Genomic DNA, 24,667 nt, shown 5'->3' with positions numbered 1-24,667 from the left:
ATATATAGCGGGTTATGAAGTGCTTGTGTGTTGTATATGCAACATTGTAAGTTGTAAATTTTCAATATCTATGAATATTAGGACTAACTTGGTCATACTACCTGGCAAAAGCAGGCCCAACACTGCCAGCATTGTGTGAAGAGCTGCAAGAGATGTCCTCGTCAGGAATATCTCCAGACATCATGCCAAGCGTCACATTACATGATTCTGCAAGGAGTCAACAGGAAACAAATTTACATACGGGTTCTTTTACTATACGTTACCTCCGTGTACTCGCGGCTCACCTCCTTTACTGAATCGTATAAATGAAGGTCACTGAGTGAATAGGCTACAGTAGCTTTGGTAACAAGTTACGAAAATAGAAAAATATAAAGAATAACCTACGTGATCCCTTTCAATTAACTATTATTAGTTAATCAATGTATCGTCAAAATAACTTGTTTTGAGACGGGTCCAGTAGTTAACTTTAAATATTTTAATTTGGCATTTTCGTTGATATTACAGCAAGTTTTTAGGATGAAATGGAAAAATTCAAGCTGGATTTTCCACCCCGCCATAATGTTAGCAAACAAATATGCCCGAGCTAGCTAATATCGCCAAGCATGCACATTGGTGGTAGCTACGCTGGATAGAGAAATTACACAGTCGCGACTCACATACTTGTGCCTAACAAAAGATTGACTTTAGAGTACGGGTTACTCTCAAAATAATAATGATTTTCCTTTAATATGAATATATTTCGAATCTAAATTGATTGGTCATTTGTTTAAACGTGTATAAAATATCTTTGTTATGTTTTCAGTGTTCTACATCGGGTAGTTTTCTTAATTAATAGTTAATTAAATAAAGCTGAAAATTGGTTTAATTTCAAGATTAAACCTTTGATTCAGAGACAATCCTATTATTTTTCTTTTGTCGTAAAGCTTCGTTGGAGATAGTTACAGATTCGTTGTTGTTTTTGGAAATGCTAGCTCTTCGTTAATTGCTGACTAGAGTCATTGCAGCAATGAAACAACACTCTTTTTATGAATGAAACAACACAATTTAAAGTTTTATCGTAGAATAGGGTCCACAAAAAAGGGCAACATTGGAACTTATAAAAAGCAGGATGTGGGTACCCTTGGCAGCATTGGTTGTACTTAACGCGTTCGTCCTGGTCCTGACAGGTTCTGCTCGATGGCGGATTCGCAGCTGACCCGGCCACGGTGGCCACATAAATTCTGTAATTTACTTATATCATTGCCACATTTTCCCTGAAGTCGGGTGACATTTATCGGGGTGGAGTAACGTTTCGACGTCACAAGTTAGCCTGTGTAAGTAACTTTGCCTGCTCATGGTTTTGGCTTAGTTTCTTGTTTGCCCTACGCAGCGCAATAGGCGTCTAAATTATACCCCACCTGTGTATATCGAAGCCAGTGACGTTTAAGAGGTATTAGATTGGCTGGATGTTATAGCTCTTTGTCTATGTCGAATGAAGGAACTCGGTACAATTGTTGCTACTGTCAAACAACCTATCTCTGTAGAGGGCCGATACTTTTGTTTTTTTTTTTTTGCTGCGGAAAGTAGTAGGATTACCTGGCGCGGTATAGGCGGCAAAATGCCAACGTCATCACTGTAATATAAGGTGGGGTGGTCGTACGCCTATGATTTATTGGCGTTAAATGCAAACGGACGATTTCCGAGCAGGTCGAAAACGAAGTTTCTACGAGACCCTCAGTTGCTCCTTCCTCTGATGTTGGGTCCCTTGATGCCACTTACAATACATTTCCGCACTTACAAAGCCACAACAAAAGCAAGAAATAGGCCTTTGTTTTTCTCAGGCAGGAGGGCCACGACTATGGTAAGGCTGGCTGTCTAAGGTGGCCAGTAGAAACGAAGGACCGGGGACAGGTTGCGAGGCCAAAGCGATTCCGCTGGGAGGTGGCAGACAACCAGCCAGAGAGGAATGGTTCTATTATTTACATTGCAGCTGCTACAAAGGTTGAAGGTTACGTAAGGTAAGTGATATACTTTTGCATCTGCGGGTATAAAGGCAGACGCATGACTATATGTGGAACTTTGTAGAGCAAAGGAATTATAAACTACTTATTATGTTGGCCAATTAAGGTAACTAGTTAACCTTAGAAAGGGCTAGTGTGATTTAATGTATTTACCTCAATATACTGTGACGCTAAGTAAATCTTTTTCGCATTGAACAAAGCCTAGGACAGCATACTTTCAGTTGGCGGTCAATTCTAACATGTTTGGCTGTCACAGACAGCAGTAACGGGATTAGTCAAGGCATAAGATATTTAAACATACTTAAATTACCGCTGATATTTATGTTTGTGAAACAAAAAGTATTCGTGTGGAAGTATGAATTATACGCGCATCATGCAAGGGAAGAATGAAAAGGCCTATGTTCACTTTAAGCGGGTTTTCACAGAATGCTAGAAAAAGCTTCCGGTTCAAACTCCGCCTCTACGGAATTTATCTGAATGATCAAAGCCAAAAATGCTTATTTCCAGTGTGAACGTAAGAAATCCACAGTGGCGTTAAAAAAAAAAAGTGGTATTATTACAAATGCTCATTGCGATGATTGACGGAAAACCGTAAAAGGCTCGCTGTATCAGTAACTCGTCAGGTGCTTTGAATTAAACTTCAGTGAGGAAAATCTATCGCTGCAGCGATAGACACTTTGAGCTACGGATGTTCGCCAGATATGAGCATCATATGATGGTATCATTTTAGTATCCCTCAATACGTAGCGTTTGCATTGGGGCGGCTATGTGCCTCTCGACTTAAATCGAATGTCTATATTGAGGCTCACTAATATTAATTTGTACAAACGTTAACACGTAATGATGCTAAAACAGGACGAGATAGAAACACTGCAACAACATAAACCCGGACATCTGAACAGGCACGCACAGGGCTCACCTAAGAAAATCTCTTGTTTTAGTTGCGAAACGTGTGTTCATATATGATTTACTGAATAAATGTAAATGCGTATGAATCCGTGTATGAGACTATCGCATACAAATGCTGTTCAATGTTATTTGGACGGATGTTAGATCGATATTTAAGTGGAAGATTGGAATGCTACCAGCTGACTGAAGGACTTTTCCTTGAACGAAGGAGTGGCAACTACGGCGGTTGTACGGTTGTAAAAAACGAAAATGTGTTGTTTTTTGCCTTGTCGTGGTATTACACTAATCATATCCGTTAGAGATACGCCTGTAAGGACCATGCGAAACGACTGTTCTATTAAAGAGCACTGGTTAATAATAATAGCAATAATACTATTAAAGAGCCTAATCAAAGGGCAGGAAGATCCAGCTGTACAAGTCTACGAAATGCGGCAGCATCCCATAGGGTAATAACAATATCAAAGAATATTTATACAACTATAACAGGCGGACATAGGAAATACACGTTTACAATAGCTCCTGTGAGGCAGCGGTTGTCACCCGCGCACGATTACTGAGGAACATGATGACCGCTGATAATGGAGTGAAGCGTGTACATGTGCTCAAAGTGTCAGATGTTGCACACATAAGCTTTTAAAAAGCATGCGCTCAGTGACGAAAATATCGAGGTCGTGGCAAAACGAGTAAAAAATCTAATGGTGGGTAACGAGCGTAGGGATGAAATGCCCAGAGGGGAAAGTAGAATGCATTACAGAGAACTGAGAAACGTGTACCGTAGGCCCTAAGAAAACCTTCCTAAGAAATCTTAGAAACGTACGCTGTAATCCGATGAATATTACTGGAGGATCTAGACAAAAAAGGTGTGTGTATCTGCAAAAAGCAGTAAACATTTAATTTCGAAGAGGCGTTGGCAAGACCCGGAAACCTAGCAAGAAGGAACGGCGCTAATCGTGGTACAATGCGTTGACGGTAGCAATACGAATGGTAGACACCAAGAACGCTTTACTCAAATCGCACCTAAATATATACACATGTAATCAAAGCATTGGACTTAAATAGGTCTTTTTGTTCCTTGATAACGGTAAAATTAGATCGAGGTGAAATCTGATTTTATCGCAGTTTATTTAGTTATTTCTGTAGGGTTACGCTCAACTATTTTATTTCTTTCTCTAAAAACGATCCGTTTGTGTCCATGTAACTTTATTATATTTATATGTCTGCTGGCATTACTTTTACTATCATCGTTTACTAGCGTGGTGGAACGTGATAATGCAGTAATTATAAGCACAATTACAGATTTTATACACTGGCATAGAAATAATATTTACGTATTGAAAGGTTTCATATAGTAAAAGTCGTCAAAGTTCCAGGACAGACTCTTCAGTAAAGGCAATGAATGGCCACTGTAAGAGTATGAACTAGCTGATTCGACGTACGCTTAAGAAATTCCAATACGTTTCAAAGTTTGCTGTCAAAGTATCGAGCTTTTGTGTGTAAACGCCTGTATACCATACAATGTCATGGATCCGATAAAATTGGTCGTTTATTCGTGTTCAAGCTGACAAAAAAAAAAAGTAACATAACGTTAGTCTTGATTATAGCAGTAAATAAAGGTCCTGTAAGTAGCCCCGCTCTTATATAAAGAGGTACATGCTGTTACTTAGCCGTCTCTTTAAAAAAAGTATGCATATGAATGAGGCAGGACTATCAGATGCATGAACTTGATTCAAACCACTAGCGTAGTTGTATCTCAACGCAAAAAGACGTATGATTACATAACCCGTGTCTATCAAAATCAAGGGAACAGATCGCGCCGCATTTTACCTCTAGATGTAGCGCGGATACAACTTCTCGCAAGGTACTCGAACTGCACCCGGGTACTGTTTATAGACAGTCCTTGAATAATTATCGAATAGAACATTTCAGTCGATTAACTACAATGAACTATGTGAACTTATTTCGAAGCCTGAGGAAAATTGCTTGCATCATGCTGTCCTATTTGTTGTAGGTTCTGTAGTAAAAGCAATACAGAAAAGATATTACATCTTACTCAGGTCTAGGTCCAGATAATTGACTCGTAGCATGACAAACACAAAGCGCCTTTCTATTCATCTAATATTTAACCGACCTGCATTTGAGCCATAAACCCCGTAATGCTCTGGTCTTTCCAAAAGGACCGCTTTTTTTTTGAAAATGTTACTTTATATGCATTTGCGTATACAGCAGAACGTACCTGAGAATCAAAGATCCACCTTTTAACTAGTTCACTGAGTCTGATTGGTCTGAATCGACGTGCCACTAATACCCTTGGCCAACACAAACAGGACACGACATGTCGTTGTTTCTCTCGCAAGGAGACATCGCTAGTTACTGATAGTCATTCGCGTGTGCCTTTGAAGGTAGTATTCTCTTTGGCTCTAATTAGCGTAGTCAGTATTGTAACGTTATTGTAACAATTGAGATTGTGCCGTTTCGCTCTGGGCTAAAATAGGACGATGCAAGGATTTGTGTTTAGGACATAAACGGTGATGATCAACTGGCTAAACTCTGTGTACAGCTATCGAAGCGTCCTTAACTAGCGGATGCTAGTCCTGGCGGAGACAGCAATTAGTCAGAATTCTAATTAAATTTGCGTGGATAATCACCTACCCTTGCCATTCTTCAGCCTATATTGCAGCTTAACTCTAAACACACTTTAGATACAGTAACATATGATAAAATGTTTTTTGATTCGACACGAGTAATTGTACAGTTCTAAAAATTTCAAAATCACTAGTAAATAGTAACAAAAAAATTGATTTGTCTAACGCATTGCAGCCAGCTGACGGCTTCTTCGCTCTTTGTTTTATGTTTGAGGGCAATTGCGTGCGGGCATTTATAGCTTAGTTTGTGAGGTTTGCAGAAACAAGGTTCAAAATAACATGTAGCACACAGATTATCTTGCATGCAGAGTAGCACCTATGAAGTCATATGTGAAATTACTAATAAATTTCAATATCGAGAATGACTTTCTTAACCTGTTATTTAGCATACGACTATTAACGCACATCGAGATGAATCTAGGTTGTCTCAACGGCTAATTTGGTATGAGCTGCTTTTTCCATCACAGCCTAGGAACGTCTAGCCTCTTTGTTGTGCTTTCTGCTCATTCTTTGCTTTAAAATAATTCGCTTATGCGAAATCCATGCTTGCCTTTTTTCTCTATCAATTATGCGGTGAAACTTTTGATCAGAGCTTCGAAGTACCTCTGCATGTCAGTGTTATCAAACCCCAATGAAATTTCCACAGAAACTTAAAATGCCTTCCTTTCGCGTGCGCGCTCACCGGCTCGTTCTTAGTCCTTGATGACTTTCTCGCCGAGGCTGCCAACTATCCTGGTATGCCGCCAAGTGTTGTCGGACGCTTATGTTGAAGGCCTCTGCCTGTTTCCACTCTCCATCCTTAATTGGGACAGGCCTGAAGTCTAATTACCTCCGGACTCCACGCGGCTGTTTGCAACTTGCTGACTCGTCAAGGCCATACAAACTCGACGACCACGCTTTTCCAGCAGCTCTTTACTTCCGACCATTGCGTCCAACACAGCCAATGAGAGAGAGAAAGTCAGTCAAGGGATAGATTAGCTGGGGTTTAAGTCTCAAAGCAGATACCTTACTTTTTGTTACAATAAAGACTGAGGGAGACACACACACACACGCACACCTCAGATAAAGGTCCATGACGCAAGAGAAATGTGACAAGCACCCGCCATCATAACGCCTCACTACAGTATCTGGCCATACATGCCGCGTTTCTATAAAAGTCGGTAACAATTCCGAGCGCTTGTGGTTCTGTCGGTTCTTGGACGTAGGGTCGCATTTACTTTCTGGATTCACGTATGCTGTGGGAGATACATTGATGAACAGCGCGAAAAGTTCGAAATATGAACGATGCCACTATGTTATATTATAATTGTTCAAAGCCACTTCTGTTATGCGACAGCAATGTCAGCCAATCAAAAAAAAAAGTAGAAAGACTGGACGCAATTAATGCAAAGTTGAAAACGTTTAAACTTTATCTATATTTGTTTCACGACACAAAGCTACTGTATGCCATCATTCTGCACCGAGGAGACCTTCACCACTGTAAAAATTTAGAAAAATCAACAGAGATTTGCTAACCTCTGCTCCATTCCCCCTACGTTTAGGGTTTTATCTCCAGTAGCACCGTTAGGCATTCCATCAGATGGCTCTACCTTATTCCCTGATCACCTAATTTTCTGCCAGAGTCCTTAATAATAACGTACACTAAAAATAATATAATAGTACAGTTATGTTAAATAGAACAGAGTGGATTTTCTTTAAACTGATTAAACTGTTTGCAGTTTTTGAGTTGATATATGGAAACAAATTTCGTTATATGATTTGTTAATAGTATATCATCCAGAGCATGTATTGCATCCTTATCATACGACATCTTAGCTATAAAGTACATATGACAAACAACAGGGTGCCTCCCGTTTTGGTTCATTTAACCTACGAATAGGCTTCTTCGAAAACATCCTGTCTACGATATGCAGTGAAACAACAAACCCAATAAATATCATTTAGCAAATTATATCGCTGTGTCCACGCGTGTCACACAACGAAGCGCCCGCCATTACGAATAGAAGCAAGTTCTGTGACGTCGATGCGAGAGTACTTGTTGCCAAAAGCGCCGTTGCCTATCAGTATCCTCCGTTCAACTTGGCGGCATTCAGCTCGCCATCTCCCTTTAATCCTCTAGCCGTCGTCACCCACGCCACTGTCTACCTAGACACATAAGCTAAAAGGAGATCATAATATAATAATGCTACTATACACTGCGACGTCCCGCCCCTTAGCCTTTTGTTCGCCTCGCTCCGTTTCTTCTTCTGTTCGTACATCTAAACACTACCTTCGGCGTGCTGCACCGTCCACAGCCGCTTAGACTATTCTGACTGCAGTTATCGCCGCCAGTGTTGTACGATAGCGATTACCACCACCGCTACGGCCACTACTACAGATACGGCCATTTTCTATTGCGTTCTCTCTTGACGATCGGTCTGCTCTAGGATACGAATAACGGCACAGACAACTACACATACTTGCGGGCAGACGCAGATGCTCAGACATAAAACAACGACGACGAGGCCTGAACGGTGAAAGGGGAAGGAGAAGGGTGGGCGGCGGTACAACAGCGTACGTTGGTTCATTCGTCTGCCCGTTTCAAGGCTGCCCTATGCAGCTTTGTCTGTCGTCGTCAGCAGGATCGCCACAGCGGCAATCCAATGACGCTGGGAGAGATAGATAGGAAGAGAGAGAAAGAGATATGATACAACTAATTAAGAGGATTAGCAAGAAAAGAGAGGCCCCCTCTAACGGTGCAAGAAAGAGACCGACCGTCTCCCAAGGAAACAACCAACACGGAGGCACTATGACCATTTTACAAAATGCCATTACCAGACATAGCTTGGTAGTTTGGACTTGTTGGTTTTATATCGTGTCGATGACGGATGCAGGTGACTGGCATGTCAAACTAGCAAAAACGTGGACGATCTTAAATCCAAAATCAAAGCGGATATCTTCGCATTTTAACACAATATTACCACACTAAATATGGATCGAGGATTTTCTGTCCTTGTTTTTGGTAACATCACAGTCCCATCACTGTCGAACTTCCATAGTTTCTGAGTCAAAAATGTGACTTTCGCACCTTTCCATTGAAACTCTATTAAAACCAATGAAGGAGTGAGACTGGAACAGACGATAGCGCAAGATCCAAGCTATACGGCGTATGCATTTAAATTGCCCATATATGTTCTCTCAATTTCTGCCGGATACCGAGGCGTGTATGTGGTCTGTTATCGTCATGGTGGAAGACAACGCCCGTTCTATTCACAGGTTCCGATAGATTATGCTCGCTCAATGGCCTGGTTTTAACGCTGCTAGCTGTTGACGGTAGAGGTCCAAACCAGTCGATTTACCGGACGGCAGCAGCTCATAATCTACGATTTCTTTCTGAACCATATACATAATGTCACGTTTTTTGCTATCAGTCGGGGCTTTGCCACAGATCGTGGAGGTTTTAGTCACTTTGACAATAATAATAAATAAACCAGAGGGAGCCGCTTTACAAGTGGCTCCCTCTGGCTGCGTTTCTGTAGAGTTTCGCACATGGCAAAACAACGACGGAATAAGTTCTTTTGGCCAAAACTTCTTTTAACCGGCTTTTTTCAAATTTTTGTAGTGAATGTTTAGTTTCTTGACGATTTCTCAACTTTCGAAATTATTCCATGAACTTTTTTCGGTACTGGTCGACCATTACGAGGGGCATCTTCGACATCGAAATTCCTCAAATAAAAGCGACAAAATTACCTTTGAGCCATTTCTTAGCACACTTCTTTTTGAGCATGGCAACGTTTGCCTTTATCGTTATAATACTATAAAACATACTAGATTTTGTGGAAATCTTATTTATATCAAGGCGCTCTATTTTAAATCTGAATAAAAACACCTTAACAATTTCAACACACGTAGTTCAGGTCGGTAAAATTATGTATATCATAAAATAACACAAATTAATCGTTCGCTAGCCTGTGTGAAAGTGTTGAGGAAGCAATGGAAAAATCGTTATACAATTAATCCGGTGGTGAATCTTCTACAAAATAACCTGAACGTTTAAGCAGGTGCACGTTAAACGACGTTGGAATTTTTTCCATTTTTATTTATTTTTTTTTTTTATTAATATTTGCATAAAAAACGGTTTGGCGTTTTCAAACTATTGTTGGAAGCAATTAGCGGCAGGAAGGCCATTGTTTCGTCATGAATCGTTTGCTACCCTTGATGAATTCTTTAGGTAGATCAGATATGGCGTGGTGTTGTAGCACTCTCTTGTGTTTGCCTTAAACCATCTTTCAGTATCGATATAAAAGTAGAAAGGCATCAGATGTACCGCGAGTATGATCCAGGGATCGACATAATAGGCGAGGGTTTTCAAGCCAACTATCAATAGTTAATACTCGCCAATATGATCGTCGAGAATCGACACAATGTTACCGTGTCAAAAGTAACTTTACGCTTGTTCATCAAACTCATTGCCTTCAGCATTGTTTCTTTGAGTTTAGTAGTAGTAAGCCCTAAAAGCAAATATATACGACCGGGTTACAAACTGTATTGTAATATCAAGTACCGACAAACAGAAAGATTTACTATTTGCAGGAAACCGAATAAGCGAATAGTCTAAAATGTAAACCTTGCTTACTTATAATGCCTTACTTGTAAACCTTTCCCAAACACATACCCGGTCGCGAAATCCTATACGCTGATCGCCGACAGACTTTATATAGTATATATTAAACGATGCTAGTTAGCCAATGAACGGAAAAATGATACAGAATGAAAGGATCAAGCGAACTAATGTTTCAGGAGGGGTTGTCATTCCTAGTTCGCTCCAATCTGCTTTGTAGCTCTCCTGTAGTTAACATTAGTCTCAAGCAGCTAGTGCATTTCCCATCTCTTCAATTTCTATTGTTTTTCTTCCGCTCCTAATGCCCGCGGTCTCCTGCCAATTCGGTGAGTGTCGTTTCGTTTATGAGCGTTTCCTTCCCTTCCTTTTAGCTTCGGGTAGCCATCAGTGGCTCGACTGATGTTTTCCTGTGGCTTTCCCCTCTTCGGATAAGGAGGATAGCACTTCTTGGATCTTCTTGGCATAGGGGGCTGCGAGCTCTTTTTCCGCTACAACAAACCCACCGGCCCTATGGCAAGCACCGGGTACGTAGGAAACAAGAAATGCTCGTCTTGGCTTGTTGTTATTGGGTCGGTAGAGTCACTTTGCAATGGATGCAGTATCGCTCTTGCTACCGCTGCTGAACTAGTTTGTCTCATTTCCTACCCAAGAGAGATGACTGATGACATCACGTAGTATAGGAGCTCAGCCAGAATCGGACGTTTCGCAAGGAAGAAGACGCAGTCGCTGCAACTCTTGTAGCAACGAATTGGATATCAAGTTCTGGCAAAAATGAGCAAATCGTTTAAGTTAGACAGATTGAAAATCCTCAGTGGATAAACTTAGTGGGAACAAATTTCAAGTATCATTGCGATATCAACGCATAACATACTTAGCAAAGGACAATTGATAATTGGAAGTGAGCTTTTATGGAAGCTATGACCCCCATTTGATTTTTTATGTAATATATATATAGAGTCAGAATAGAAGTTCTCGAATACTTGTTCGGATTTCCAGATATTAAAGAAATAAATTTTGGCTAAGAATACTGCCGTTACTAAGGTAATTACCCGTGACAAAGTTATCCAAAAAATGTTCCTGTTTCATTAACACAATGGTTGCATTCACGTGTTAATAAGGATATTTGATTTGGTAATTGTTAAATACAATTTCAGGTCATTAGCGAGTTCCTATAAATCTAAGCTAGAGCTATTTATAGAAACATATATATAACTACCTTAACGGTTATTGTGGCATTTATGTGAAAATTGAATAATTTACATTAAATAAATCAATTCAACTATTACTCAGTTGCAAACCCGATCAACCTGCGCCCTATACTTTTTGTATTCCTCACTAAAAATAAAAGAATAATAGCACAAAAGGGGCTCGTCGATAGGTCTTGACTTTTAAAACTTTTCACATTGCGGTTAAAACATTGAGCTTGACGAGCCTGTCTTGCCAGCTTGAAATTTTTGAAAAATTCAAATCGGAGAAACATTTTTTCGGATTTTGTGCAAACACCTGGGATGTTTCGAAAAATGCTCCATCTACGTTCAATATGGATACAGTTTTATAGTATGAAATGATAAATAATCCACACTGATCGCTCTCAAGGAAGTTTCAGAAGGTTTATGTATTAGTAATACTGTTGCCTGGGGTTACTTTACTATCGTACGTTCAGCACCCAGATACAATCTAAGAACTTTATAACGCAGTATATTTTTTACTGAATTTGACTAATTTAGCCTACCTCAAATAGAGATAAGAATGTAATGTCGCATCGTATTATAGTGCCATCATTTATTTAATCAGATTAGGGTTGGGAACATTGCAGAATTGCAAAAATCGGCTTCCGATCGTGTTGGACGCAGTCTCATTTTCCAAGTTACGAAGCATTAACAAAACACCTTATAGAAATATATTCAAATTAACTGTTCTCTTTCGAATCGAAATTGACAGATTGTTTAATCTTATGATGAGGCTTAATATACCCACAGCTGTGAACAGGTGGAAAAATAGGTAGATAAATGACCGCACCAAACGAAGACGGATTCAGCATCTGTTTTTCGGGGCTTATTCTGATCTCTGCCCAAGGATATGAAACTTTTTTCGCTTAACGCCGACATGGACCACTATTCAGGGTTTGCTGCGCTATAATAACTCACGCACATTTGAGTGAGGGCTTACTGACCACGTTACGGGCCCCATGCTAGCATGGAACAGCTTTACTCAAAACTTCACGATAGTTGGACAAAAAGCATGCTCAGCTAGTAGAATCTTTAACTCTATATCCTAACAGTATCGGCGATATCTTATGCCCTGGCAGTACCCTTTTTCCTGACTTCAAAAACTACGCGTTAATTTCAAATATGAAGGCAGCATATCGGCTGTGGGAACAATAGCAATGCAGAGAAAAACAAAACGGAGAGCCACACCGTCGTCACCAGAAACCAAGGCATAATGTCTTGGAGTAATTCTACAATCTTCACGACGCATCCATTGTTCCCCCTTTGCTCACGTCTTCATTCTGCTCGTCTGCCTTCGTTTTCGCCCTATCCTCTCCGTGTCATTATTTCAAATAAGAACCATTACGAATGTTACTCTTGGCGTTGTTGTCGTTGTCGTGTGTGTATCTTTTTCAGTGTTACCCTTGTATACCGGGTCGGAAAATTACGTTTGTAACTGTTAGTGGCAGGGGGATAGAGTTACCCGGTGGCTGCATTCGGCTGCGCAGATGAATCCAAGCCCGAATGACCGACGACGAAGAAGGTGTCTCTTAGTGAAGCCTATTCATAGGTACAAAGATAGCAAAAAGCTCTTTGTCGTTGCAGAACACTGACCGCTCAGCAACAATTACTATTAGTATTTCTATTACTTTTTGCTAAATCAAACTGCACACGACTAGAGCTGCTACCCTCCAATCGTCGGATATTACTGTGCGAATTAGTACAAATTAGGACACGGAACTAAAGTCCCAGAATAGGACAAAGCAGTATGACAATGGTAGAAATGATGCTCGCCATATGCGCAAGAGGGCTGATAACAATTGTTTAGTGTTTTTAAAGATGAAAATATGAAATGTTCAAACTTTTTTGATTGATCTGTTCGGCGGACCAAAACTTTTACTCGGACTGTTGAGTCGTAATTACCCTTCGTTGTCAGTACATTTGTCTTTGTTCTCAGCTTCAAAGAGAAGAATCTGCTACCACTACTACTGCTACGTCCTCGGTCGCAGCAGGTAGATAAGCAAATAATATCCAATGGGGCACCTACATCAATGTCACAAAGAGCAATGGATCACAAAGAATGAGTACAAAAATAAAGATTTTAGCATAAATTTATAGCTTAGCATTAGAAAGAACAACGACTCTCATAACAGAAATACTAAAGGTTAATAGATGCTTACAGTTTCAAACATGTGTTCACAGGACGGTACAGGTTACGGGCCGTTGCGAGCTGATCGTGCCGCACCGCCTTTCTGTATAGCAATAGTAGCGAAGTACCTAAAACTTCATATAGTATTATTAAGACGCTCCGTATATATATATATATATATATATATATATATACGGAGCGTCTTATAGTCTTCTAGGCGTTATATAGTCTTGACATCGCTGTTACATTTTTCCTAGATGACTCGTCATGTGTATTATTTGTTGGAGCGTCAATTATTACCTCGTAACATTGACGAAACTTATAACAACATTTTTCTCAGATACGAGCTTTTCGGAGTCGATATCGGATAAAATGTAATCGATCATCCTATACATCGAACAAAATTCTAACGGCAGAGTAAGACAAAGATCCTACACCGTCACGTCAGTAACCAATACTGATTGTAGACAGTATAAAGCCAGTTATAGCGGTAAAAACGTCAATTTCCAATTCAGTGTTTTGCTGCTGTTCTTACCATCGGGTAGATTAGGATCGACGCGCGTTTCTCAGTACTTGCTCTTCTACGCGAAAGTCTGTGACAGAAGACCTGTTACAGGGTCGAGAAAGGGAATCAATGGTGGCAGTTCTACGACGTTACAATGGCCATTAACAGAATCGTTTCGCATGGCGAAGCGCTTCCGAAGGACCACGGAAAGATGGCGGACGGAAGAAAGACATTACGTTGCTAACAGGCAATAACAGTGGTAATAATAATAATATATTAACCGGAACGCATCGCCGACGGCATGTTCACAGACGCAGATACAGGCTCAGCATTGAGTACGCCAACTTCCACAAGTGATAAACTAGCTCGTTTTTGATTTTGAAGTGTCAACGAACGAAGTTTTGTCGATATGTCTAGTTCAGGGAAGGTCTAAATCGATAAAAACTAGTAAACCAATACTATTTAGGCTGGTAGACGAGCAAAGGCAGCTTTCTATTCATAATAAATATAAACTAATATCGATATTAATAACGATCGAGATACAGTTTAACGATCTCCGGACATCTTGACTTTGATAAGAATTTAGAATCATAGAATCGATTTATTCGCCAAGTGGAATATTGTACATGCAAAATTTAACATTACGCTATATGGGCGCTGCGACTAGGTTTTAAAAATGGTTTGACAGTAAAAATCGTTATTTTAACTCCGATGTCACACTCACCTGCTACCCATTTTTGTTCTGTTAATGGGGATTTGGTAAATATATGGTTAATCTAATTTTCAAAGCACTTTCTGTACTACAATAAAGTCCACCTACCTAGAAGAGACTGGCGCGTACCGTAAGGCATCCAGTATAAAGAATCTAACAAGGGAAAGAATGTGTGTGAAGGATATTTAGATTAATGGAAAACAATTTTGGTCGCTTATCAGAGAAGCAAACAATAGTTCATAACCTCAAAGGAGTGAATGAAGCTCACAAGTTCGTTATATCATAGTACTTCACATGCCGAAACATGTTCAGCTAAGACAGCTTCTCATGGTACTTGCACCGGAGAACACGTTGTAGTGCACTGTAACCTATCCTAGACCATGTAGATTTAGCTGCATGATGTAGTTTGGCCGGCGTAGAATAGGTGTAATTAGCTTTTTAATAAAATGAAAAGAATTTGCCTATTTTTTTCGTTAAATGACTACAACTAATCCGAATAGGTTTTGTCGATAATCTTCATTAAAAAAAAAAAAAAAACAAAATATATTAGGAAATAAAAAATAGAAAAACATCATGAAAACTAATTAAACACAAATCTGTATGATATATAGGTCCTGCGCCGTCATATTCCTAGTAACCTAGTATCAACGCTGCGAATGGTAGACAAAAAAAAAAAGTTTGCTTCCGGCTAGTTATTTCCGAGACAGTACCTAAGGCCACGCTCGGGTTACTTTGAACCTATGATAGCATGATAGCTTAAATGCAGCGTTCTGACTCTTGTCGGTGCCGATCTGGCGGTGCGAGTGGATGAGCGTACCAGCTGATAGGTTAAGTCGTTCCAGACAAAGATCACGGACAAACGTCCTCTATGTGCGCAGGTGGCGATTTCGCGCTGCATCGATGCACGTTAGAACGAAGGTTCGGAGGAAAAGAGAGCTCTCCGATCAAAAAGATTACCTAGACATTAGTTTCACGCTTATTCCACGAGTAGCATTCTACCTAGCCGGCGAGGTAGAACTCATGCACTTTAAAGTTGAACCTTAGCTCGAAGCGTGTATCTTTAAGTAAGCTTTTGCAATCGTCGGTGCACATGGCCGCTATGGCAGGTCTATCAACGGGAGTAACTGTACTGAAGAACGTCTTGAGTGAGACTATTTCTAGTTTCTTAACCATTTCTCTATGTTAAGCTTGATGTTAATTTAGTAATAGTAACTTTTTTCTAAAAAAGGGTTTATCCTAGGCTTTCAATATATTAAGAATTGACAACCTAAGCAAATAGCTGCAACGTTCGAGAGATTTACCATTAACTAAAACTTCGAATGTTTAAGCGGCAACGTCTTGACTAAAATGATTGCTGGCTGTTTTTACATGCAATTTCTAAAAGACATTTTCTTTTTGTTTTAAAAAGTCGTAAATAAATGTCCAAATTACGTGTGAAAGGTTTACCGAAACTTATCCTCTCCTTGAACATCTGGGCCGTTTAGCTACACAGGTGAAATCTATTTGAAGATTGGAGTACCTTTACAAGCCATCGATCCTATGATGATCCTAAATGATTAGGTTATCGGAACAGACGCTATTATAAAGTGATACTAGTGGCCAATGGTCAGATTTATGAAGTGATACATTTAATAGCTTCTTTTACTAGCTACCTGTGTTGCTATGCCGTTGCGAACGGTTTTTGCCAGTTGACTTTTTCACTCGGCAAGTTTCCTAGGGATGTTCCTTTATTAAAGGAGGCATAAAACTAGCGTGTTATGGCTTCTCCAATCTGATGTTTGCCTCTGTTATTATCACATCACTCTAGAACGATATGTCTGCCCCTCCTGTCCGCTTGCTCGATACCGGAGCAACGCGCGTTTCGCTGGAAGTCAAAAAGTGCCATTTTAGGCGAGAAAGGCGGCTGAATGTAGTGTGAGCGGTGTGCTTCCAGAGTTGGCTTTGCGTAGATTCAAATGGGAGACATGCCGGCCTATGTAACGCAGTCATCTCCGGTTCTTAACGAGCCTGTCATAAACCCGATATAAAGAATTATGTTCGCAGGTGAGGCTTTCTTGTTGTTGTTGTGGTCCGTCGTAGTGTTACTGCTTCTGCCAGATATTCCCTAGCGTATCGTTTGATGCAGAGTTGCCAATTTCGCGAGTTGTCGGTGTCGCCTTCTGTTACCGGTTGTTCGCGGCACACGCACTCATACACTGATACGCCTGGCTTGTGGTACCCTATGTGATAGCAGTTTAATTATTCTACCTCATTCAGGTAGTATCACACACGCAAAAAGCTATGGAATTACTTATAAAAGAAACGCAAAACTATGATAATAGAAAAATATTAGATTCAGATCGCTTCTGATAATGTCGTATGTGACTAAATTTTCCTGGTTTATCACTAGTCCGTGCAGAACCTGGTTCCTCAGGACGCTAATCGCTATCGTAGTGTATAACATATTCATATATCAGAAACGCCCAATACGAGTGGCGTTCTATGGTTGGTCATGTCGACCTCCATCCTAGATGTATTTCAACTATTCAATTGCGATATGCAACTAGAGGGAAATTCATTTGCGTCACGAGCATTTGTTGGCGCGTCGCTCTGCGGAAGGATAGCTCCTCTTCCAGAGAGCGGAGGCTAGGCTTAGCTACGTTTCCTTCTAGGCTTACGAGGCTAAAAGTCGGTTAGCGTTCGCTTGAATGAGATAGAAATTCGCATCTGATTACAAAGCTGATGTACCCAACTTTATTGCTTATTGGGCTTTTTTTTTGCGGATACTAAGTGGTGGAGTCTGTGTTAAGATATGTTTCTGTTGTGAAGTAAGGAGCTCGTTTAAGTGAGGCTCATTGCCACTTTGCATAGCTCTCTGCATAGCCCAAAACGGCAGCAGCCATCTTGCTGCCGCATTGGCTTTTATTTTACTGTAAATGTACGCAAAATGTCGTAAGGCTATAATGGACGCGTTAAGTGGTGCCTTAGCTCCAGAAAGCTAGGTCTTTAGCCACACATAACAAGCGACAGTTTAGTTCTTGTAGGTTACTCTTAAGGCGTATTAGACGAAAAATCAAGACTTCGGAACCCGCTTGTATAATGTTACGATAACGCTATTAGATGGAACCTCGTTGAGTGGATGTGACGATGTGAGCGCAGTTGCTCGGTTCTTGGCATCCTTTACGCCAGCCGTCTAACTTGTCGTTATCGTATCCTTAATGAAAAGCACTCACCAAGGACCAGGACATCAGCGAACAATAGTGGACATCCAGAGCTGGTGCTCTCCTCACTGCGGTGACGACTGCGTCAAAGGGCAAACAAGGCTTTAGGCCGTCTGCCAAAAACAACACAATTACTATCGGCGTGATTAATATCACCACCGCAAGGCTTACTCGAGTAAGACCCCTTTTGATGGCAAGACACATAAGTGGGAGGACATACACGCGACACACGATAGTACTCACTCGACAAACAGCACAAAACAAAAGGCGGGGTGACGGGGAGCATCAACGAACGAGTGTCCGATTCACGTTGTCGACCATAAGAAGCTCATTTTATAGAAGGTAATAGGTTATACGAGTCATTAGATAAAAGCAAACAGTATTTAGCAGCGGCACTCAAGCAAACATCATAGACGTTAGTTTCTCGAGAACATATGTGAACAATTTTGCCAACACAATCCGTTTTTGCTTAAATTAATACAGAACGTTGCATTTATTTCGTTTCGCTTGGAACAGTTTATCGTTAGCCACTGCCGAAATGACCAACTGTGACCCCATTCCGGAATTGGTTTCCAAAGAAGGCATCTATGCCATAGATACTGTGCCATTTTTACATAGTCAAGCATTCGTTCCTCTATCTCTAGTTCTAAAAGCATGATACATTAGTACAAATGCAGGCAGGTCAAATACGCCTTAGTCAAGTCGAAGCGAGATAATTATATTTACGCGGTATCATTGTCCCTTTGCTGAAGTAATACCACAGCTACTCTTACAGTCATCATCAAATTTTAGTGAATTGAATCAAAATTGATACTTCAAAGACGTATGTTGTAATGTTTACGTAATCAGCGCATACCGGTTAGAACTAGAGCAGCTTATTTGATGATAGTAACAAAGTTAAGATCGGAGCACACATAATCGCGTTACATGTGCGACCTATGTGAAATCTAGTCTGAGCAAAGCCTGCACAATGGTTCTTTCCACGAACAAATTAGAGCGGTGGAATGCTTTAGCACATCATTTTTCGTTGCTCTATAGCGTTTCGAATAGCGAGTTTAGTTACGCAGAGGTCCTGCGTCGTTTTAAGGAATAGGACAACCCTGAACAGTACTTTGCACTCAAGCTTCTACGACTCTGCATGCGCAGTAGCACTTTCTTCCCAGTCCTGCGTTTCTTCCGGGACTCGCTATAAAAAGCACATACAAATATCGCTAGCGGCTGCGATAGCAAAAAGCAATGAGTTTCAGTGGAAAAGGAGCGGTGAAAGGAGAGGTAGAGAAGAGGGTCCTTCTGTAGGACCTTCGCTGTTCGCTGGTAAGCACGACCTGCGCTAGTTCAGCTCACGCTCGTCTCTGTTAGCCTGTCGCTTGTACCACGCACTGCACCGCTAGCAGATCGAATATGAAAAGAGTTAAACGGCGTTGTATAATGACAAATACAATCCCGAGTCTAACATCTCGACAGCCTTTTGTGCTCCTCGAAAAGGAAACATAAAAATGAAAACTTTCTCCTCAAAGCATTCTGTCTAGAACGGTGCAAGGACAAGAATTAAGTGCCATTTCTCCTACGTCCCGTCCTTATAGCAGGTCCGAGACCGTAGGACTCAACGATGTCGACGGGCGCTGGCATGTCGAGAGATAGCAGCCAGGCATCTCTCGGTACGGTACCGGCTTTGCCTTCGAGGAGCAGCCCCTATAAAATGACTGTGATGATGATGATGATGATGGCGGCGACGGCTACAGAAAGATGTAAAGATGGTAAATATTCGAGATGACGATATTACACTTAGCACTTTCTCTGGAACTCTGAGTAACGCTATAGAGGTGAATAAATTGCCATATAAACGTTAAAATGGAACAGAGTGAAAAAAATGGTTGTAAAATTCAGGAATCTTCAAGTCTGTCGACTTCACGTCAAGCTTCACTGGCTAGTGTAGTTTATTCTTAAATTAACTTTATATCACACAGAATGGTACGAGATCATTTTGCAGCAAGCGGCACCAACTCGGCCCGACGAAGATGTGTCTGGGAGCAGTGAACAAAATTCACTGCTACATCGATTGCATCAGAGATTTACATATATAATATTTTTTAAGGCCAGTCTGAATGGGTAAGAGGTCTACAGTTGACTCTTTCGACAACCTACATTGTAATAGTGAATACAAAATACCGCCCCACGTTCCCAAACTCTAATTTTGACCGACTTTTTTTATTCAAGACTTTTGCCACCGAGCGCTCAATAACCACATCTTGCAACAAGCGGAACTTTTTCATGTTCTTCTATTATAAACGTTTTAATCATTTATTAACGAATATCCTTCCCTTTTTTACTTCAACTAAAAACCCAGAGTCTTGTTACTGTTATAGAATTAGGGCTGTTGGCAGATTTCCCTTTTGAACGCACCGAGAAAAACTAAAAGGTTTTCGTCGACTGTAGGGGCTTCTACATTCCCTAGCTGTACGGCTGACTGGGTCTGTTGCGTAACGCCATCGATACAATGAAAACTTGCGCTCTGTGGGTTATATTAATTCCAACTACCAGACCCTGCTCAAGCCACACCAAGCGACTATTAATCATATGTGACACTCGTACGAGTCGTAAGCGCAAAAGTAGAAATGGCGACAGCAAGAGCAGCACCATCGGCAGTCTAGTCCAACGTAAACAGAGCAAAGATGCTTTGCGTGGCACTGTTTGTACCCAGCACACTTCAAACGGACGATGAAAGCAGACGAAAAAGGAATAAATACAGTGTCATACCAGTGTGAGACTAAAAATTAGATGGCTAAAACTGACCCTCGCCCAAAATATATGTACTACTCCCCTACATGCAATAAAGTACATATTGATTTAATTGTATTACGGCAGGGATACAGAGCAGTGTGCCCGCAATAGCTTGCCGCGTTCCAAATGGCCCTGTAAAATGTGGACAAGATTCCCACGACATCAACCTATTGCTTTTTTTCTATCTACTGCATTATAATAACGCTTTCATAATTGAAATCGAGACCGATTCACAATCGTATAACTTATACTAACTTGACATGATTGATCGGCCATTAGACAAGGATTTATGAATCGTTGGTTACGAAGAAATACGCGTACTATTTAATGAATCAGTAATTTAGATATAAAAAGGTTTTATTCGAACATGGGCGTTATACGTGTTTTCAGAGAATGAGAACTCTACTGACACTGAAGTATTAAAACAGCAGACTCAAACCTCATAAGACTGCTACGAAACAAACAAACAAACAAACGGCAAAGTTCCAAACGGCATAAGTTAGGAAATTTAATCAAGCAGCATTGTCGACTATAGTCAGCAGCTAGAACGGTATATTCCGTTCTAGATAGTTGAATGTCAATGTCAGCTCGAACGATCTGCTAGAATCTAATAGAGTAGAACGATATGTTGGCGGACTAAGTTAGCGTCTGCGACGAATGAGCCGAGCCTACCAACTTCTGACTATAGACCTAGTTATACATCGGGCCTTCAATGGCGCCTTATATGGCTTGAAATGTTCAAAGCTGGCGATTCCCTTTACTGGTTCACGACATTGGCCACCTCAGAGCATTTACAAAGACTCGTGCATCACGCTTGCAAACCGGACGGACCATATTCTTAGTGCTGTCGATTAATATATAGGAACCTTTGGCCAAGCAAATAGTGTGTATATAGCAGAAAAGCTTTAGTTGTTTTGCTACGTTCCCTTGTACTGGCTGTATTGACCTAGCAGGTCGAACTTTTAAGGGTAGACTAATGTTGTACTTCGTAGTTTAAGAGTCACCTGTACGAAAAGTAGGTGCTTATTGGTGTCAGTTTTGCCTTTTTTATGCTTACATTGTTCATTAAGTCCTGCATTTGACTCGCCTACGATTATGAAATATGTATGATTAAGGTCTACTATCGTAGTACCTTTAAATCAGAGTGTAAAAAGATCGATAGCACGATGATTCTGTCGTAAGCAGTGGCAAGCAGCTCGTAAGCTATACATAAAATTATAATCTCGTCGTGAAGTGATCAGTAAAATGTTTCGTGTTATTTTGTAACTGTCAACTGCATGAGTAACACTTATTATTATTAGAAGCTTTAATTGAAACATATTCAGATCTATTATAATTTGGATTTCATTGCATTTTTAAAAATTTCTTCCTTGTATCCGATGCAACGAATTTTATTCAAAAAAGTTCTGTTCCCTGAAAGCCAAATTTCAGACCTGGCAAAATTATTATGTAATCGTATAGGATTGTAGTACGGTTAACCATTGCACACTATTGAAGTCCTGATATACTTTCCCTGTCGCCCGGATAACTAACGCGACTAACATCGTTTACTATTCTTTTGGCCTCTTGCTATTTGAAGGACAGCTCTTCGCTTATCGTAGCCTTTTCCGAGGCAGTCACACCATTGAAACGATATATGTCTACCAATGAAACGGACCAGCCTGTGGGGCTTAGTTATATGGTTGTGTGAAAAGCGTATTAAGACAAACAATGGACTGTGGAGTCTTTATGTCACATATACTTATGCAGTCTAATTAAGGAATGGGTGAGCTGTTATGGTGGTTGGAGTGTGGTTCTTGTAGTAAGCAAATGCTGCATCGGTATCACAGTTGACTTTAACTTCAAAAAACGTGCCACTAAGTGCTTGTATACGTAACATTCAAGTATACTGGAATTGTCTGAAACAACGTTATTTTCTACGCTGTTAGCGTTTGCTTGACATGCTAAAGCACTTCCGTTCTTCTCAGCATCAGCCGGAGTGTGGCCGGGGCCTTAGCACCGATGTCTTCTCTTGTTTTTCGTTCAAATTTGAGTCATTCGATTAGTCTTCTATTATTATTTATTCAGTTTTGTGGTACTGTGCCAAGTACACGTATTACCTAGTAACGTTTCCTTAGATTCCGTCTGCCACGCATTGAATGTAATAACACCATCACTTCAGTCATCAAAAATGAATCCTCCATCCCGGAAAATCAGTAGTTCCGGCATTTTTCCCTACTATACGCCTAACAAACAATAAACAATGAACACAACGATGAAAGATCTATTATGGCTGAAGGTACTAGGAGCAAAGAGATTGGAAAAATAACTTCTTAGGGATTCAATCTTATTTAGACTCAGCAAGAAGAGGATTATGTTCTTCAATGGTCAGCCTGTTTAAAGTTCTGAACAGATTGAAAAAGGGAGAAAACAACGAGTGTCTGTGATGAATTGATGCCTTTTCGATCAGATGAGCGGCTCGCTTTGCTGGGTACGTGACTTAAAAGGTGACAAAAATACTCTAGCTATCATTATGATGACCAGTTCACTACACCTCAGCAAAATTTGCCGTTCCTTATGCGGACAGAACGGAACACAATTTCTCCATTGATGATAATGCTACGATACTATTAATCATGATTCGCTGAATAAAGTCAGGTGCCCGCTTACTACAGGGTGAAAGCAAAGGACAAAAACAATCCTAGACCGCCGACCTTTTTTTTAGCGAATTCACACAGGGCACTGCCACAATGCAATCACAATATACGCACCACGAAAGTTACCAATAATTTAGTTTCTTTTAAGAACGTTGTTTTTGCAGGGCTATAAATTCGTTCAAAGTTTTAGCGGAATTTCGGCGCAACGGAGTCCTACCGAAAGGGCATGAACGCGTCAACGGGCCTTCACGACTTCTTTAGTCGTTTAACGGGTTGCAACACGTTAGTTTGTTAAACGTTTGTTCTGAGTTAGTCTGGATCTCGAAGGCTTGTAGTATGTTGTATCGTAATGCTAATTCAGTTATGAATTAGCGTTACTTCTAGCTAATAACAATGCCCTCCATTAATCCCAAGTAAGTCGCTTAACAATCGTTAATACAGGCTCTCTAAACTTACCCAGATTCGTCGCAATAACTTGACTGCAAAGTTGACTCGGACCGTAAATAACTCCTAGAAGCAGAAGAAAATACGCACTCGGTGCAACGTGAGGTGTCATTGTTGATCAATAGCGCTAGAAGAAGTTGAACCGCCAGAAAAAACACTGGGGTTAGTTTCTTCTTGCTCCTTCTTAGATGGCACCCTCCTTGAGAATCAACACATTGTACTGCACAGATCCCGATCAATCGCCATTGTTATCACACGAGCCGATCCTAAATGAAGACAATGATAGGTTCTTAATGATAGGTTCTATTTTCTGAGCAATTAGACAGCAATCACTTTTTCCCTGTAACTAAATTGAAAATAGCAAGGCACATACGGAATCCATATCGCCGTTATAACGATTTAAACAGTTCAGGCAGCTTTATCGGGGTTCCCTCTCGTCACTTCTCATAACTGTCGGTCCTGTTAAATCTACGTAGCTCCTATATGTTCTATTATCATATGTAATTCTAACTAAACAAATTTAATCTAAATATAAGATAAAATTGAATAAACTATACGTAAATTGACCGAACTGTTTACCAAAGCAAATATTAATATCTTCATAATGAATCTTCCTCCATAGTATAGTTATCTGAGTAGGGATCTGATTATTATTATTATTATTATTAGACTCGGCAATTCTGACATGTTGCTACAGTTCTCTCTTAAAGCAGCCCATTACTGATGAACCGAGAAATAGCGAAAGGTGATGCCTTAACCTATAATACCATGCTGTCCTGCATGGCTAAGGCATAACGTTATTGTACGACTATTAACAGGTATGACTGTTTTACATAACGTATCAAAGCGAAATGTTTTCTAGAAATTTGTGTTGGAAAATG

At 40.4% G+C, this 24,667-nt stretch overlaps 1 protein-coding gene across 6 annotated transcripts in view; it reads right to left on the bottom strand.

Annotated features, from left to right (window-relative positions):
* Nucleotides 1–24,667, bottom strand: part of LOC111255478 (discoidin domain-containing receptor 2-like) — a 67,975-nt gene that overhangs the window by 38,462 nt on the left and 4,846 nt on the right. For 4 of the 6 annotated variants that reach the window (XM_022817491.2, XM_086992781.1, XM_086992777.1 and 1 more), the window contains 2 exons: nucleotides 23,799–24,052; nucleotides 102–207 (listed from right to left, as the gene is read on the bottom strand). In XM_022817491.2, the coding sequence (XP_022673226.1) occupies nucleotides 102–207; nucleotides 23,799–23,898 (206 nt within the window). In that variant the 5' untranslated portion in view covers nucleotides 23,899–24,052. Of the gene's footprint in view, nucleotides 1–101; nucleotides 208–6,233; nucleotides 6,467–23,798; nucleotides 24,053–24,667 lie in introns of those variants that run through there. The other 2 variants (XM_086992785.1, XM_022817493.2) reach the window with 2 other exon arrangements.

Source organism: Varroa destructor, unplaced genomic scaffold (genome assembly GCF_002443255.2).
Source record: "Varroa destructor unplaced genomic scaffold, Vdes_3.0 BEIS01000001.1, whole genome shotgun sequence".
NCBI lineage: Eukaryota > Metazoa > Arthropoda > Arachnida > Mesostigmata > Varroidae > Varroa > Varroa destructor.
This window is presented reverse-complemented; position numbering and strand designations above follow the sequence as displayed.